We start from the raw sequence: 19,764 nt of genomic DNA on the forward strand, positions 1-19,764 counted from the left end.
AAGTTTGAATTAACAGTTAGACTAAGATCTGTTTGAATCACTTGTAGGATATAGCCAAATTCATTGACTAATGTGTATGAAACTCACCTACTCTAGTATAAGCCTATAACTGAATAGCATGTTCCCTGTTACCCTTTCCCAGTAGTTTTGCCACTCGCACTCAATGCTGCTTGCCCTCATCCATAGCTATATCATAGTTGTAATCCTGATTATTGATGTTTTGATCTGTATTAGCCTTATACTCTTGTCACTCTGAATTTAAACTTACTATATAAAACCTTTAAAACCCTTCAGGTGTCTGTGGTCATTATAAAATTATCAAAGTATTGTTGAATGTATAAAGTATTTTAGGATTATCTTATCTCTTGTCCACTACTAGCTCCTGATCCGTCAGGAGGATATGTGTCTGTGGTAAGTCAGGTACCTTGGTAATAGTGTAAAAGAGAACACATAGAATTACTGATGGTGGTGTGTAAACTCGCCCGATTCGCAAAAATACTGTCATAATCACGTCATGGGCCCAAGTGCGTGAAATCTGGTAAATCTAAGGGTCGGGCGACCTGCGCGCTCTATCACTACCACACCACCACCTAAAAGAACTATCAGACTAAAAGGAGCACTTATTGGCTACAGTCTCCTGACTTGCACACTGATGACACCTGAGAACCATAAAAGAATACGCTGGAACATAGATTTAGGGTCCTGGGTGGGACTACAAATTAATCCTAGCAGTGACTATAAAATCCAATTTTGCTCTACTCTAAGCTTTTCTTCAGAACTTCATTGACAATATCACCTAAATAGGTAAACTGCTTCAGCATTCTGCATAATGTGGTATATGGCATTCATTAAAAAAACTAGACTTCTTATTTAGAGTTTGGAAGACAGGTGATCCATCACAAATGTGGTGGGTGTCACATGCACCATATTACAAGTATTTGTATTTGTATTTGTATCTGGGTTTTATATCGCGCCAACTCACCGACAGGTCTCAAAGCACTTCTGACCAAGTACAGCAACAAGAAACAAGGTGGAAGAGTGTGGAAATATCGACCTATCTTACAGGGATGTAAACGCGTCCTTGAAAAGTAAGGTCTTCAGGGATTTCCTAAAGCGGAGAAGATTGGGTTCTCTACGAAGCACCTCCGGCAACTTGTTCCAAATGGTGGGAGCTTGGACTGAAAAGGATCTACCACCTTTGGTTGCCAGTTTAAAGCGTGGGCAAGATAGCAGGAAGGAATCGGAGGATCGCAGGGCGCGCTTGGGTTCATACACTTCAAGCCTATCTTTTATATAGGCTGGCGCCTGTCCATGAATTGCTTTATGGCAAATACATATGCTCTTAAATTCGACTCTCTGCTTCATAGGGAGCCAATGTAGCCTATAAAGCAGGGGGGAGGCATGGGTCCGCCTGGGTAATCCAAAGATTAAACGGGCTGCGTCGTTCAAGATGACCTGAAGACGATTGATAGAATTTTTTGGGAGACCTAGGTATAACGCTTTTCCGTAGTCGATTCTAGACACTATTGTGGCTGAAACAATGGTTCGAAGCATGTTCGTTGAGAGTAGAGGGACAAGTTTACGTAGCTGCCTGATCAGGTTGGTACAGGAGCCAACCACAGTGGACACTTGGTTGGTCATCAAGAGTTCCTGATCGATTTTCATACCGAGGCTCTTTACACTAGGGCATGGTTTTGGGGTAGGTCCGAGTTCTTGTGGCCAGAACAAGTCGTTCCAGGGAGAAGTAGAGGTTGAAACTACAAGGACCTCCGTTTTGTCTGGATTGATTTTTAGCAGGTTAGACGTCATCCAGTTTACTGTGAACCGTAGTATATTTTGGGCCATGGAGTGAGCCGATGTTGTGTTGTCGATACTCAGCAGCAGCTGAGTATCATCGGCGTAGTTAAAAACTTTACAGCCCATGTTTGCCAAGGAGTCTATCAGTGGCTGCAGGTATAAATTAAATAAAAGTGGTGAGAGTGCGGACCCTTGCGGGACTCCACATACCAAGGCGCCCACGTCGGAGACCTGATCTGCTAGCTGGATCCTCTGCGTCCTCCCTAGTAAAAAAGCCGTTAGCCATTGGAGAGCTTGTTCTTTTATCCCGGACCTGGTTAGTCTGTCCAGGAGCAGTGCATGGCTGACAGTATCAAACGCCACTGAAAGGTCTAATAATATCAGGGCGCTTGGCTTTTTACTGTCAGCCATGCATCTGAGCTCATCCAGTACTGACAGCATTACTAGTTCCGTGCTATGGTGGGCACGAAAGCCAGCTTGCCGCTCCTGGAGTAGATGGTGAGATTCCAGGAGGGGTGACATTGATTTTAACACATGCTGTTCTAAAACATTTGATAAAAATGGCAACTGGGAAATTGGCCTGTAGTTCTTCAGGCTAGTTGGATCCGCCCCAGGTTTTTTTTATCAGGAGTCTGACGCGTGCCTCTTTAAAGGTGGTTGGTAATGATCCAGTAGCTAATGAATTATTTAGGAGGTCTAGGATCTGGTCCTCTAGAATCGGAATTGCTAACCGAAAGATATCGGGAGGGCAGGGGTCGGCAGGGGAGCCTGACTTGGTTGATGCTACTAATTGTCTAAGGGTAGTGGAGTCAATTTCAGGAAATCAAGTAATGATAGGGGTTGAGGGGGTTTGAGGGGGCGATGGCATAGTGTGTGTAGTTGAGTTGTCTTTCTTGATATCTGACAGGATAGTCGCTACTTTTTCAAGAAAGTATCCTTGAAAAGTGTCACAGTCAATCAATGTATTTACCTTTTCCTCCTTTTTGCTTAGTTCTTTCAGTATTTGGAAGGTTTCTTTCTGGATGTTTATGGCATTGTTCATACGTGTTTCATAATAGTCCTTCTTAACTGATACGATAAGTGCATACAAGATTCTGCCACATTTCAACTGAGTATGTTGTCTGCCAAACTCTAAATGCAGCACTAAATGCGAGGTAAAGTTGCTGACTGGTGTTATATGCAAAGTAGTTTTTGAGAAATCATGCCAAACACTACAGGAGAGCTATTCACAGTCATCTGACCCTAGACACTGACAGAAAGACACATTTGGTTTGGACAGAAAGATTCCAACTTTCTAAAAGTGATGCAGCGACAAATGATGGATGGAATGCTGAATCAATTAAGCTTGCACCCCAAGTAAAGAGATCTGGGTTAAACCCATCATTCTTTTGCTCACTACGCCACCCCAGTTTGGACCCAGCCATATGCAAATCAGTCTTGACCCTGTTCCTCATGGGAACAGTCCAGCCCAAATCCCCAAGCCAGGTCCTCCCTGGACTGAAAACAAGCATCCTGGGACCCCACATAATCCAGTGGCACAGTGAGCTTGGGACCCAAGTCTGGGCATGCCCATCCCATTTAGGGCAAAAAGTTAAGAGGTATAGGGTCAAGCCTGATTTGCATATAGTTGGGTCTAAACTGCAGTGGCATGGTGAGCAAAAGTTGGATTTAACCCAGGTCTTTTGACTGGGGGGGAATGTTTTGATTTGTTCTGCATTCAGTCCATCATTTGTGTATCTTTAACTTCATGATTAAAGAGAATTTAAAAATAAAATTAATTTAAGTGTAAACATAATGTCTGAATCTGCTCCCAAACTGAAGTTAGGACTTATCAAAGGTAATAAGTTTACCTAGTGCTAGTGTTAGAAATGGGATTTCTGGTTGGCTAAGGCTTGCGCCAAAGCCAGACAGAAACCATCACTCTAGTCAGGGCTTGAGAGTTACACGCCAAAGATAACCTCTGCTCACCCCCTTGGTAGCTTGGCATGAGCAGTCAGGCTTATCCCGGTGGCCATGTGTAAAGCATTTGGGCATGCACATAGCAACAACATCCCAGGCACACTACAAAAGGAACTCAACACAAGGTTATATCAACAATAGCCTTTGTATTCTCATGACACATTTGAATACTAAATACATAATACACACCGTGCCAACTGGCACGGGCAGTATTCACAAGGGATTATATACACATGACAGGGCAACATAGGCCACTGTCAGAACCATCACAAAGCGAACTTGTAAAAGTAAAACAGATCATAAACGTACAACCAGTGAACACTGGTAATCATTGTACCTAGCATCAGCCTGTAACATAAACTAAAATATGCATAGTTTCACATCATGCGTGAACTACATTCTGCGCCAACCTCACCAGCATAACCACATTATGCAAGAGTCAGGGCGCGCTGCCAAAGCAGTGAAAGTCACGTGTGCGCCACTGCGCAAACCTAAACATAGCAGCTGCCCACTACTTGCTGGGCAGTGGGGAATGGATGGGGCAAAGGGGTGCGTCTCACTCCTAACTTCAACCATGCCCCCAAAGAACTGTTCGCCTAAATGGTGCAGCTGCCCACTACTTGCTGGGCAGCTGTAAATATCCAATGAGGCCTGGCACCACTGAGCCGCTCCTGTCCCCCTCAGGGACTCCTAAATCAAACTGCGCCATCCTTGCAGCTGCCCGTGCTCTCGCAAGGCAGCTGGGATCAAGGGAAAACGGGCCGTGGCACCGCTGTGTCTTGAAGAAAAAGGTGCCCAACCAAGAAAAGCATGGGCCCCTCTGGGCCGGCCTAAAACAATTATGGCCACCTAGGCTCTAAAAGTACTTATGCCAACCGTTGAAGCCATGCAGGCTCTTCCAACAACTATGCCCCATGCTGCAGCTGCCCTCTCATAAGCGGGGCAGCTGTAGAATACTGGCCAAAACTATGAAAGGGGAGAGGGCCCCTGTGGGCCCCCCACGAGGCCCTGCACCTCCTGTGCCCCTCATGGGGGCCACACGGGCTCCTAAAACAATATGGCCAACGTTGGAGCGGCCCCCTGCTAGACGGGCCGCTCTGGTTCTGGGCCTCTCTCCCCCTCCTTTTAGCTGTTTTAACTCACCAGCTCTCCGGGGACTCTGGGCTTCTCCCTCGCTGGGGAGACTCTGGTGATGGTCTGTAGCACCTGTGGGGCTTCTCTCTCCTCACGTAAGCCCCACGCTGGCATCAGCCACTTCCTCTCTTCACCCGGGCCCACTCTTGGGACCCAGGGCTTCAGGGACGAATGCAATGCTCCCACCGGCACCCGGGAGCCCTGCTTAAGCTGACACCACCTCACTTCCTCTTTTTTCTGCCAAAGAGTGGTAGAGGGGCATCCCTCAGGGAAGCAGAAGTCCCGCCCCATGTCAGGCAGCTCCCCCTCACTTCCGGTCTCTGCTCAGCCACGGCGATTTCTTCAACGGCATAAGCGGGGTGGGCACCTGTATCCTAAACATCAAAGTAATTGCAAAACGCGGGGGAATCCCTACGCCGGGGATTCCCTCCTGCACAGACAGCTTTGTGCTGCGGAGCCCTCGGGCTCCTTCTTAGGACAATTACAGCGCCTGGCTGTAATGGAAATAAAGCACTCCCAGGGTGCTAGAACAGAAAGTAAAAAGGTTCTGAAGCAAGAAGAAACAAGTCCCAAAAGTCTATAAAGCATTCAGGGGCAATGCAGGGCCCAGGGAGGCAAGCCCTCACGGCAGCCCCCCTGGGCCCCAGCAGCAGCACGCCCCGCAGGGTCAGGATCCAAAGCAGAACATTTTCATGGGGTCACAGCCCCTTCTTTTATACAGCATTTTCCTTTGTTCTATCAGTGTATGCAATGGGAAAACCATATACAACTGGTTTAGGGGAGCTGTTGAGCACTTTGTTGTGCTCAGCTCCTCTCTCCCTTCACAGGACAGGCCAGAGACAGCAGACACACCACAGGGGGTGGGGCCAGCATTGTGGAGGGAAGGCACAGCCCTATTTAGGTCCCATGTGCAACTCATTCCTCCCATCTACATGCAGATCTCCCTATTCACCACCGGGCAGACCCATCCTGGCTCCTGGAGCCACCCACATCATCCAGCACCTGTCACTCACAAGCCAGACAGGCAATTCACATCACACAGCACACAGAAATGCCAACTTCTAAAAGTGGCACTTCTCCACCAGTCACAATAAATCTGCGCACACCATTGCGCAGCATTTATTCTCACAGGTTCACACATACCAAACTTGCCCCTGCACTCCTCTCATGTCAGGAACTACCAGGGACACACATATCTCCGATGCATTCCTATGGGAGGGCAGGCCTATCTCACCACACATGCAAAGAGAGCGCACACACTTTACACTGGACCACAGTGCTAAAGTGCGCAGGGGCCTGCCTAAAAGCACCAACACCAGGTTACAGGAAAAGGCTAGGAGAACGCAAAAAGTTTCGGGGTAAACCTGACAAAAGGGCCAAGTCCAACAGTTACACGTTCTACTTTTTAAACATTAATCTCCTGCTCTGTAAGCCTTTAGGGCCCATCATAGGGGTGATTTATAAGTGTTAAGAAGTAAGGCTTGGGCCTGACAAAGGGTGCATTTTCCAAAATTGATCTCCTGCGCTGGTGCATTTTGCCAGGTAGAAATGGCAGTCTAAAACTGCTCTACAGTCTGCAGTGGCATGCCTGAGACATGTTTTACTTTAGAGAATGGCACAAAGAGTGCTGCAGCCCACTAGTAGAATTTAATTTACAGGCCCTGGGTGCATGTAGTACCACGTACTAGGAAAGTCGATATAAAATAAATGTACGAATCAGATGTAGGCCAATTTTGACAAGTTTTTAGGGGCGAGTACAAGCACTTTACCACTGGCTAGCAGGGAAAAATTACAGAGAGTCCGAAAGCCAATAAAAAATTGTTTAGCAAAGAAAGGCAGAAAGAGGCAATAATATGGTGTGACACTACAGAACGAGGCAGGTCCAATAGATGTGATAAGTGAGTGCTAAAGAGTAAAGCATTAAGATAAGTGAGGTAGCACACATTAAACATAGTTTGTTGTATCCGCAAAGGGTGGAGACTGGGTGGATACCATAAACAATGGTAATGAAATTAAATGTGATTAGAGAATTTGTAAGAATACAAAGGCCCATAAACAAAATGAGATGATAAAATAGTGTCAAAGTCATTAGATAATGTAGATAAATCAAGGAAATTTAAGTGTTTGTACTGCTGAGACAAGGTGGGGGAATATACAATGGAAATATGGTGAGCTTCCCGGAATGATATGATCTAAGTCTGGATTGAAGTTGGCTGCGAAGAGAGTTAGTATTGAGGTAAGTAGATGTTTGCCTTTATAAAGACATGTCAGAAAAGGTGATAAATGGGGAACTACATGGCACGTGCATTTCCCTCCCAGATACTTTACCATTTAGGAAAGCACTAGATATTTTGAGATTGGAAAAGAAGCATTTAATGCCTAGATGACTGCAGGTGATATACTGTGCTATATACATTCCTTCTATGGTATGGTTTCATATGATAGGAGGTGCGCATGAGGCAAGACTGTAAATTAAAGGGTGGTTAAGACAGCTCAAGCACAGAGAAGGAGATGGAAGGAATGTTCGGGGAAGCATTCCAGCTGATATTTCTTTGGCCCACAGTGCCACCTCAGTTTGGACCCAGCCATATACAAATCAATCTTGACCCTGCTCCAGTGGGAATGGTCAATCCCAAACTGCCAGGCCAGGTATTCCTTGAACCGGAACACAAGCAACCAAACATCCATCGCCTGCATAAATGGCAATGAACATATCCAGAATTCGAGATATGGTAAAACACATAATAAGTTGTGTAAGCAAAATGTGGTAGATAGAAAAAAGTTCACGGCCACAAATATTTGAAATGTTGGTACATTGAGCAGCAAATTGATGTGAGTGAGAAACAAGAGGTTGGAAATAGAGAAGAAAGCTTGCAAATTGCTTTGGGAAATAGCATTGCTATTAGTAAATGGAATAGAGAGAGGATAGCTAATGCAAATCAGAGAAAGAATAGCTTAGCAATTGGTTGGAGAGAGATGAAACAAGTGAATAACTATTATTTTATTAAACATCATAATTTAAGTCGATCTCAGACACAGACGCATATACGCATGCCAACGCACACAGACACAATCACACGCATAAAAGCATGCACCTGACCAACACTACACCATCTGAAAAGTGGGCGCATCTAACTCATTAAACAAAACTGGGTACCATTTATGACTCGCACTTAGGATATCTTTTGTCCTGCAACAGCTGAATTTTTAAAAAGCAGTTGGAAAGAAAATAAATGCTCGTTCTAGGGTGCAACTCTTCAGTCCAAATGCCTGATTATGCCCCGGAGCACAAGTACCAATCAGGCAGGTGTGCAGACGTCAGCTGGATTCATTAGTGAGCTCAGGCAGACAGGTGCACCTGGAAGTTAAAGTAGCTGCTAGATGGATGCTTTCATCAGGGCCCCCTCTCTCTGTTTACTCTGATCATGCTGGCTACAACTCAGTGTGACCCAAACACGAATTATCCGAGATGATTTCAGTACGAGCTGCTTGAAAATAAATGAAAGGCATGTATTATACTAATTACCAGGCTGCTATAGAAGAATGCTTGTTTCCAACAACTCTCACCAGCCTCTGTGTAATGAGCATCATTTACCAGTATTCCTTGGGATTCACGTTATATTTAGGACATGGATATTAATTTATGGAAGGTAATATTTGAAGAGGGTATCCTTATATACGAGACCATAAAATCAGGATTAGCTATATATTTAAAAATGTATTTTATTTAGGTTAGCTTAAAACATTAGTTAGATAAAGATTAGATACACACTTATGTGCCAAAGTGCATGCGCGAAAAACATGTCAGGTTAGTAATTGGTGGTTTACACAGCAGGCTTGTAAGCACACCAATGTTACATAACTTCAGATTTTTTTAAACTTTTCACCATTTCAGAAATTGGTTCATTCGTTAGTTATTTTGATGCTAATAAGACATGATTTTAAGGCATGTTCCTGCATGCACTAAAATAGTTTATGGTTTGTAACACTAAGGAAGAAGTGTTAATGTTGTGGCGCCAGAATATCCTTATTATTGTGCCCTGAATATGGTTTAAAAAAATATCTCCCAATTTCAGTTAAGAATTCAAAACCTGCAAACAATGGGATGATTTTTAAAAAAATAATATTTAAGTCAGGCGAAATTTCAGTTTAGGATATCCTGATGTACAAACATATAAATGGCAGATAAGGGCATTGCAGAGAGCATGCATTGATTATGGGACGTCCCTTAGTGCACCACGTACAGTGCTCTCTCTTTTACTCTCAAGCTTGGGGCATGGTGCCATTACAATAGGAGAAACCGCAAGCTGAACAAAAGTACAATAAACACACCAACACAATAAAGCATGTCAATGCAATCACAAACAACAGCACAACAAAGCACAGCAACAAAAATCCCACACAAGAAAATAAAATAACAATTCACAAAAAAAATCGCATTAACACAACACACCAGGGCAACAACACAGCATGCCAACACAACAACACACTATCACAACACACAAGACAATAAAACAAAACACAATGGCATACCACTAAACAAAAAATAACAATAGATAACTGGAACAACATATACCAACAGAAATCACACAATAATAACTAACACAAATAAGGACACAGCAAAAGAAAACACAATAAAACAAAACAAAAATCCAAAACCACAAAAATTAAACTGTTTGTATTGACGTTTGGTGTTGTTAGAGACTGAAGCTATTTTGCACACAAAGCCAAGCCATTCATCAAGTACTGCTAATCTGGAACAATCTAATCCACTCTTCTTTACAATAACATTGAAACCCTTTTATGCAACTTTTCTTTAAAGACTGCATCCACCCTGACAACAAGTCACATAAAGTTTGTTACGTGGTTTTATTTTTTTTACCCTTGTGAAGCGATCTTTTGCTCATGTGTTTAGATATGTGATATACAAATATTGCTACTAAATACGTATGAAGTAACTATAGATTTGTGGTTGTGTTTTTTGTGTTGTTGTACTGGAATTATTTTATCTCTAATTGTGTAGCAGTTCAGTAATGAGGCGTTTTCTGTGGTATTGGGACAGTTATCTTGAGATTTTATGGTAATTTTACGGTGTGTTGCTTCAATAAGTTCTTTTTTTATGCTGTTATGTTATTATGTTGCATTGTACTTTTTTATAATGGTGGTGCACTTCATTGGTTTTGCATTGTCATGTGGTTGTGTTCTCATTGTATTCTATTGTGTCTTAGTATAATTATGGTGTTTTTGTTTGTTTTGTTAACAAGCTGTATTATTGTGCTGTTATGGCTTTTTGATGTTTGCTGTCGATATTTTAGTGACTTCATCGAATTATGATATTCTTCCTGACAAAAACAACACATTCATTTAAATTTGCACTGATAAGTAACTATGCCAATGATAAAATACCACTACTGTTGTTTTTCAACTTTTCAGGACATCCTACATTCCAAAACACTAGCACAGAAAATAGCTTGAATTAGTAAATCCCCACACAGAGTTGAGAAGTGTGGCTCAATGATTAGAGCGGCAGACCCTGATGCAGAGATCTAGCCCGGGACCAGGGTTCAATTCCCTGCCTCGGTGGGTCTTGGGCTCAAAATTCCACAGACCTGATAATTCTCGCCTCAGTGCCTATTCCAATCATGGAGTCCCACTCTGCAACTCTGGGCAATAGCTTGCTTAATATCCACAACGGCCCCCACAACGCTAAGGATGCCAGGCCTCCACCTTGGGGGTGCCCAGGAGTGGACGCCTCACAGGGAAAGCCAGGATGGGTTCCACAGCGGTATTCGTATAAGCGCCTTGAGACCCTTGCGGGTGAGTAGTGCATTATACAAGTACCAATTTACATTTACACTCATTATATGTGATCAGACCACATTCATTTTGTCTCTTTAAATGCTCTGTTGTAAATACCACAACTTTGGGATGGGAGGACATCCAGGTAGATCTCTTAAGCCCCAAGAGGATTAATACACGGGAAACATCCTTTACTCCGCATCCGATACAATGCATGTCATTACCCTGCATTTTTTACTCCGCAAAAACTTTTACAATCCAGGGCTTTACACAGCAAACCATTACAATGCATTCTCCATTACAACCCCCCGTGGAGTTAGAAGAGTAAATTACATTGTAATGGACAATGCGTTGTAATGGATTGCGTAGTAAAGACCTGCTTTTCAAACTTTTTTTGCAGAGTAAAAACACATGATAATGGCACGTGTTGTAAATGATTGCGGAGTAAAGAGTCTATTCTAAATACAAAGTGAACCCTCTTCAGATAAAAGGAAAACTGGCAGATGTTTTCCACTCCTCTTTACAGGTTATGCTCATTTAGGTAAGGAATGTTAGAAGTCAGACACCAGTAACTCTCATCTTCAGGGGGAGTATAATATTTACATCTGGATCCCAACCCTAGCCATTAGTTGTTGGTATTTTACAACATATAGTTATTTATTATACAATGATTCCTGAGTATCAGAGTGATGGTAATGATTAGGGTAATCTCAGTAACCATAACAATAAAAAAAATGAACATTAGAGAAACACCAAAAATATGTCATCACACACCCCTAGATTCCCTATTTGATTAGTATAGTTTGATACCTTATATCTACATGTGTGTTCTTAGCCTAATGATTGTTCTATTGGCCAAATGATTATTAGAACTCTTTAATTATTACTATGCTAAGATGTGGAAGAAGCTCCCCATGCATTATAAAGCCATCAGGTCTGATATTGGATGGCAGAACTTTGGCATGCCTCGCTTAGCAATCTGTCCTCACATCTGACCCTCCTAAATGCCCACATCCCCTTATTGTTCTCTATGGAGAAGGGATGGGGACTCCTAAACAGTTTCTCATATCATCTTTCTGGAACATTAGCAATGCCTCTGTTACATGAGAACATGAAAGACCGAAGACCGGCAAATGTAGACTTTCTAGTTTCTCCTAAGTTTGATTTGTGTGAGGCAAAATGGCCTTGTAGAACTAATCACTATAGGTAGCCCTCCAGCTTTCAGAGGGGGAAAATATCCAGTTCTCTGTTTTGTAAGCTAAACTATTATCACCCTACATCTCTTGAAAATAATGCCTGAACATATTATGGCAGTCTTGCACACACTGTTTGCATTGCCATTTAGAATTTCCGTTTTTTAGGCCCTGCACCTGATGCACAGATACTCTAAAGAGTTAGTGCTTTCTTGTTGGCATACAATCCACTCTGCCTTGTATGTAACATGGATGTACCAAGGAAAAACCCTGTCGCTCGCAACAGTTTGCATTTCTTTTCAGCCATCAATTCTGAATAATTTTAAGCTTAATACACTTTTGTGTTTTCTATGAAAATAGGCTTTTCACTACCTTAACCCAATGTTATTCTTGTATTCCATAGTCAAAGCTCTCACATGTAACAAGTGTAACAGAATGTGAATTTAACTCAGTTGCTTCTTGATAGGTTTAGCAGTGCTAGCTAGAATATGCCAGATGTTTTACCTTATTCTAATCCAACTATGACAACTCTGAAGCATAAACTCCTTACATATCACATTAGTTTGTTACCCACAGCAGGGTAGCATTTTTACTTCCTTGATGTGCATAAGAATAATGCCTGTGCCCTTGAGGCCTGACCCATTTATTTCTTCTTAAAGGAATCTTCTCACAATCAGAAATCAATGATTAGCAATCTACTTACACAGTATTTTACAGACTGATTCTCCAATAGACTGATTCTTACATATGTGTGTGGGTTATAAATGCACTGCACTTGTCCTCAGTTCATATAGGATTTGGCCCCAAAAAACCTAAGTTACAAATTCTTTATTGATTGATTCGTACTGTATAACAAATGTTTAGGTGCAGAATATCTTCGGATAGGGTTGAAGTACTAGTAGGTCGAATAATAAGTCACTTTTCCCTGAGCAATGGTGTGAAATTAAGAAGTAAGCAGTAGTGGCTGCTACCGGACCCGGGAGGGGCGGTTGTGGGGGGGGGTTTATGGGAGGGTGGAGATGATGAAAAGAGAAAAAAACATTTACCTGTAAAGGGCGGCCGCCGCCTCTCCTCTGTCCTCTGTCATCTTCCTTCTCTTCCTGAAGTCCGGGCCGACAACAGGGAGCACTCAGGCTCTAAAGCTCCCCTGAGACGATCACACTGCTGCAATGCAGCGTAGTGGTTGGTCTGAGTGACGTGGTTCGGTGCTCAGACCGGGAATGGGAGGCTTTGCATGATCCTCGCCAGGCTGTGTAAAGTAGCCTAGTGGGGAAGTTGCAAAGTGCGCAGGACTGTTTGGCCAGCCCAGGAGGGACGGCCAAGTAGTCATGCGCACTATGGGAGTGTAAACCACTAACCCCCCTGCTCTGGCCAGCCCCGACCCGAGTGCCACTGATGAAATAGGAAAACTAAAATGATAATAACAATAGTTATTATAATTTTATTTTTCCTTTTGTTCAGTAGGTGACGCTCCTCCGCCTTAGTGGAGGAGCCGCCAAAGGAAGTAAGTCATACCTACTAAAGAATAAAAGCAACTTCTCATAGATATACCTCTGTGAACAATCCAGTAAATATCTTTAAGTACAATCAGTGTCCAGATGTTGCATACTAATGCCTAAAAGATGGCGAACTGCACAACACTGACCCGGATGCTGAAATTCTAATGACTGCTGAAAGCAAAGGATGCCAGCAACCTAGATTGGGTGGGGGAGCAGTTCCAACTGCACTCCCATGGTCTCTACCCACATTGAGGGAAATCTGCACACTCTCCACCACTGGGCAGGGGGCTCGTCTTGGCACACAGATTGTAAAAACAGGCATTGTGGTGCTGGAGATATACCTCCATTCGCACGAAGAACAGCCTCATGAAAATGGAACCTAACCTTGTGATTTGATTACATTTAAAATAATGTATATATTGTTTGTACAGTTCTGGACCGTGACATATACAACATAAATGACTCAAGGAAAATACAAAGCAATGCTGGGAATATCGCTGAATGCTAACTAATAGAATACAGTGCAACGAAAGCAGAGGGAATCATCTCTGAAAGCGAATTTCCTATTGCATGCATCATATCATAGTGTTTGAAATTGTGTGAGTAATATGTTTCCTTCATAAGTGAGTATTCCTATTAGCTTGCCCACAAGTCCCCTGTGCACTCTTTGATTTGATATCTCTGTGGGCTAAGTGTTCCAACAATAAAACTCTATTTAGAAGTTAAGTAGACAGCATTAAAGTCAGGCTCAGCCAAGATCTAACATAATTTTTTGTTCCCCACACAATGTGAGATCTAAGCTCAATTGCAGCCATGGCAGATACATAGGAACATTGCCCCACCACAACCCAAGAACCAGAATCACATCACTCACTTGGAAAAGAGAGATCATTTGAGAGGAATGGGGTCATATCATGATCCTATTCTTTGTGTTGTGCTGATACAGAAAGGGTCTGTGCCAGCCGCAGCGGGTAGTGGGAGTACCGGCCGGGGCGGTGATGTGGGGAGGGGGAGGGGCAGGGTTGGGGGTAGTAATGTATGGATTCCGCACTTTAACAGGTAAGTAAACATAATAATAAATAAAACGAATTTCGTTGCGAGCACTGCATCGACAGCGATGCAGTGTGCGCAACAAAACCTGTTTTATTATTTATATGTTTACTTACCTGTTAATGTCCGGAATCCATACATTACTACCCGCCAACCTGCCCCTCCCCCTCCCCACGTCACAGCCCGGCCGGTACTCCCACTACCGGCCACGGCTGGTCTGTGCATGTCTGTTTTTCCATCTACAGCCAGGATTGGACTGGTCTATAGGGCAACCAGGCAGTGCCTGACGGGCTGGGCTAAAAGGTCAGTGTGTGGGCAGCGTTTTAGCTCTTTGGCCTGTATTATAGTCAGCTGGGCCTGTTTATCCTGTTGCTTTCCTTGTTAATAAACAATCTTCTGTAACAAGTTAAAATCCGCGCAGGCCTCCATACCCAGCAAACCATTTATACAGTGTGTCTTTACAAGTTTAAAACTGTTCCAATTTGCAAACATGGGCCACATTTTTATCCTTCTAATTAACTTAATTTACTTATGGTGGGCACTTTTATTTTGGTGCCCAAGCCTATTTTCTTTACCAGTGCAACCATGTCTGCAGCACATACATTTACAACAAAGCTCTGAACCACGAAGAGGCAATTACTGTCCTGTTTATTTTGTTTAGCTCTGCAGTCGATACACTGCAGATACACATGGATATATTTTAGAGTTTGTGGGCATTCGTGTGCCAGTTTCAGAGAACATTCTGATGTTATAAATGTAGATACATTATCATGCATGCAGGTTTTGCTTTTGAATACCCCATGAAATCTAGCACTGTCATAAATAAGACTAAAGGACTTTATTTGGCAATGTTGAGAGTTTTATCATTCCTAAAATAACACAAATAGAGGCACCTGGCATACTTTATGGTGGCAAAAAAGGGGGGCTTGAAAGCTCAAAGGTGATAAACAAAGTTTGTATCTGAAAACGTTGGAATAAATGTCCAGTCTTAAGCGGAATGTAAAGTTTCACAATTACATACATGGTTGGTATATATGGCAGTGTGAGGGAAAAGAAAGACTCTTTTGGCAGTCAAAATGCAGAACTTACCCCTCGAATGCTGCCCTCCAGTGGAATTCTTAGTTATTGCAGACATCACTCTTGAGCCTGGCACCACTAAAAAGAATAAAAAAGAAAACCATTCTGTAATTTTCACGTTTGGCCAAAGGTTTAATTTTATTTTCCCACTACAGTTTTGAATTTTTTGATGTCCATGTTAGTGAAGCAAAAGGGATGGGAATTTACATCTTCCCCACCCATGTCTGTAAATTCATCTGAATTAACCATTCATTTTAATGGAAACGTTGGACAGAACCAGACACGTGGAACTACAATTACTACTGTGGAAAATAAAAACACTTTTAGAAAAGATGTCCTGCTCAACTTGGAATGCATATCAGTTTTTGTAGTGGAAAAATAAAATCAAAATCAGCGTCAAACACGCAAATATTACAGAATTTTCTTTTTCTTGAACACTACAATTTGTATAGTGGTGCCAATTAAAAAAAAATACTTCCTGCAGAGCCTTGAACATCCACGGGCGTGTGAAATGTTAATTTCATGACATCCTTTAGCATGCATGCTGTTATTACGGTCCAGAAATAACTTATGTTGCCAGTACATTCTTTGTTTTATTTGAAAATTGCTTGTTCCACTCCAATTTTGACATGCAGCATTTTGTGTGACAAATGGTGGCATGTATAGTTCTTGAATTTTATATATCACAGTATATTTATGCATGCACTTAAAATTGGATATTTTTTTAAACCTTTGTTATGCTGCTAAAGCTTTTTAAATGTAATCTCAGAACAATAATGAAAAAATACATAACCTGACGTTCACATTTCAGCTTATGATGACGTGATGTAAGGACATGGTTAAATAACTTGGGATAATGAGGAGTATACTGATTATAACACACAGGGCTATTTTCATATTATTATCTCTCCTCACAGATTCAACTCCAAATAAACTCTCATGTTTCCAGGGTAAACACTTTATTTGGGGCCTATTCACAAACTGCAGGTTGTAGTATATATGCAGTACTACAGTGTACATCTCGATGACAGGAAGTGAAATGAATTCCTAATTGAGGTGGATGATAATCCACCACAAGTTATGAGGTCACTATCTTGTTAGGTCCAATTCAAGGTTTCAGAAATGTAAACCTTGGCTCAACCTCTGGTAGCTGTGACTCAGAGTAGACAGACATAACCTAAGAAAATGTGTAAAGCATTTAGAAATACCAACACAGTTAAAACTTTAAAAACAAAACAGAATAAAAAAGTTTAAAAAGTGCAAAATACCAATGGTAGTCAATGGTGATGATAGATTAAGATCTAGGCCAACCGCAATTGAGCATGGGTCAAACACACAAACAGGCTTGACCCAGTTGGAGGTTTTACTATGGGACTTTTCTTTATGGAAGTCAAAATCTTTCAGCAGGGGAAGGCAGCATGTAGTATCCAAGAAGGTCTGCATGAGATCCAGTATGCATTGGACGAGGTCCCAGTAAAGCTATTCGTTTTGACAGGAAAAGCTCAGAGCAGAAGAAATATTAATTCACACCAAGGGAATTTCGCTCACTGGCAGGATACTTTTGGAGCTTTTGTACAGTGACCCTTTCTATGTTCGGACTTGCTCTTTTTTTTTTGAGCTTGGAATCCTTCTATGGGGGAAGGCACAAGGCTATATCTGAAAAGGGCTCCATAAGGCCAGCTACCTTCCCATTGAGGTCTCCCCGAATTAGACAGCTGCTGCATAGAAGCTCTGGGCTGGGAAACCCTGTTTCTGCAGCCCTGCGGCAATTCAACTTGGGCGCATTGGCATGGCATGTTTGTTGCTGTCCCCTTGAGGTCTTTAATTTCACAATGTTTTTTAAGTCCCAGGTTGTTCAGCATATAATGGAAAGTCTAGTTACATACAGCCAATGGCCCCATGGCCTTAGGAATAGCAATTGGGGGCCAATACTCAATCTGATATACGCCACCGGAAGGGTCCAGGTCAGGCCCAGTTGGTACTGGTCAGATCTTCAGGAAAAGGGCTCTTGTAGCTTGTTGTGTCCTATACCTTACAAAGAAGGCCAGCCAACTAACCCCTGAAGTCCACGTCTTTGTCTTGGGAACAAAGGAAAGCAGATCCAGCCTTTTGTACTTCCTCTCAGATCTTAAACAGCAGGAACAGTCCTTCCTCTGTTCTTCCACAGGTTCAGAATTGTTCTGAAGAAAGTGTCTTGGGGTGGCACATTTATGCCTGTCATTAACTTATGGGAGGGGTGACTCCGGGCCCTTCCTGTACCAAGAGGGTAACAGTTCCTAGAGGTAACCATACCCAGCTTTGCAGCACTTCCTGTGTGCCCTACTGCAAACAATCCCACAGAGCCCGTCACTCACTAAATTTAAGATAAAGAAACCAATATTCACTTGTGCAGAGCCTGCATGGTCACCTAAAGGTACGGCCAGGGTAATGAGCAGATGAGCAGACCCCTCCTCTTGAGTCGCTCCAAAGCAAGTCCGGGAGTAACTTACACCCATGGAGGTTGGTGCCAGCCTCATTGGTAGGTCAAAAGAAGGGATCTGTGCATGTGCCATATAATATCTCTTTGTGACAGGGATGTCCTGTTGGAGGAAATTAAGTTCCTGACTGTCCACCTGCTATTCCTACCAGAGGAACAAAACAACTCTGTACATCAAGGTCATAGACCCTGCTCTGGAAGTAGATGTCACATCTCAAAAGGGCCATTCACAAGTTGGGAAACATTTGGTAGCTAATGCAATTGGAATCCAGGAGCTTCAGGCAGGGAAAATATAACTTTCTGAAAGTCCTGTTTCCTAATATTTATTAAAAAGTTGACTTAACCATTGAGTCAGGATTTTAATAAATATTCAAAATTGTCCTTGAATTATAGTTCTAGCCCTACCCAAGCCTGAGACAGCAGTATATTAATAATTATAATAATAAGCAAGCTTGTAAAGTGCCTGGTTACACCTCCTGGTGTGTCTCCGCACTGCGACACAGACTCAGCAGAAAAGAAAATAGGAGCAAGAGAAATCAGATCCAAGATCTATTTGCAAAAGAGCCATGTTTTTAATTTCTTCCGGAAGAGTGCCACCGACGGTTCTGTGCGTAGAGAGTAAGGGATTGCATTCCAGTGCTTAGAGGCAAGATAGCTGCAGAAGCGTGCTCTCATTCTCGCTTTTCAAATTTTCGGGACTCTGACCAGGTGGGCTTCAGTTGATCTAAGATGGCGGGAAGGGATGTAGGGAGTGAGTAGGTTATGTAGGTAACTTGGTCCTTTTCCCTGCAAGATAAGGGGGCTGATACACAAAGCCTTGAAGAGTATTCTCTCTCCCATTGGCAGCCAGTGTAAAGTAGAGAGCGCTTTCTTAGGCAGCATCAGCACAAGGCAGGCCCCGCGTTCCGAATGCATTGAAGCCTGTGCATGCATATTTTTGTTGCTCCCAAATATAGAGCATTCCCATAGTCCAGGTTAGAAGTAACCAGTGCATGGACTAGGGTTTTCCTGGCAGACATGGGGAGCACATCCAAAGTCTTCTGTAATACGCTTAAGACTCCGAAGCACTTAATCTTGGTCTGAGCCTCAAAGGAAATATTGCTTCCCAGTATTTCTCTTTGGGCAGCCTTTCTACTGTGAAAATAGCTTTTAGGGGCTAGTCACTGTAAGGACATGGTAACTTTAAAATATGTACATTTAAATACCATGCACCCTACCTTGTTGGCTAAAAGGCCTAGACAGGGCTAACTCGTTAATATTTGAAATGGAGGTTTTCTCTTATCAAAACGGTTTATTCTGACAGGTCGGTTTGCAGTTTTAAAAGGCCTGGAGTAATGTTTATCTTGTCATACTTTTGGATGGAACAGTAGTGCTGTAGACCTTAGAGGGCATTTCACTTCCCATGCCATGTAGGCATTTTGGGACAACATATACTATGGCCAATTAGGGTTTCACCAATGTTTACATGTTTTAGGGGTAAGAGCACATGCACTGGGGCACGGTTATCAGTGCTGTATTGTGTTACATTTCTTAGTAGTAGTATTTCCATGGGTGGAATATGGGTGTTCCCATGCATCCACTCATTAATTTCACTCTATTCCAAATGTATTAAGGTTTGTAAAGGTAGAGCTGAGTGAAATCTATATGCCTACCACAGAGAGGTATAATGAGGAGAAATATATTTATTTCTCGCTGTTAGTTTCACTTTCTGTTTGTGATGCATCACCAGTTGTGTGCCGCATCCCTGACGCCGGACTTCATATGTGGATTCATGCAACGC

The 19,764-nt window shown here is 42.7% G+C and overlaps 1 protein-coding gene across 4 annotated transcripts in view; it reads right to left on the minus strand.

Moving 5' to 3' along the window:
* The window catches only part of MDGA2 (MAM domain containing glycosylphosphatidylinositol anchor 2), a 1,595,858-nt gene that overhangs the window by 78,694 nt on the left and 1,497,400 nt on the right, over positions 1–19,764 (minus strand). For 2 of the 4 annotated variants that reach the window (XM_086937278.1, XM_086937275.1), the window contains exon 13: positions 15,521–15,586. The exons of the other annotated variants lie outside the window; for them this stretch is intronic. In XM_086937278.1, coding sequence (XP_086793404.1) covers positions 15,521–15,586 — 66 coding nt within the window. The remainder of the gene's footprint in view (positions 1–15,520; positions 15,587–19,764) is intronic. 4 annotated transcript variants of the gene reach the window in all.

This window comes from Lissotriton vulgaris, chromosome 9, assembly GCF_964263255.1.
Source record: "Lissotriton vulgaris chromosome 9, aLisVul1.2, whole genome shotgun sequence".
Taxonomy (NCBI): Eukaryota; Metazoa; Chordata; class Amphibia; order Caudata; family Salamandridae; genus Lissotriton; species Lissotriton vulgaris.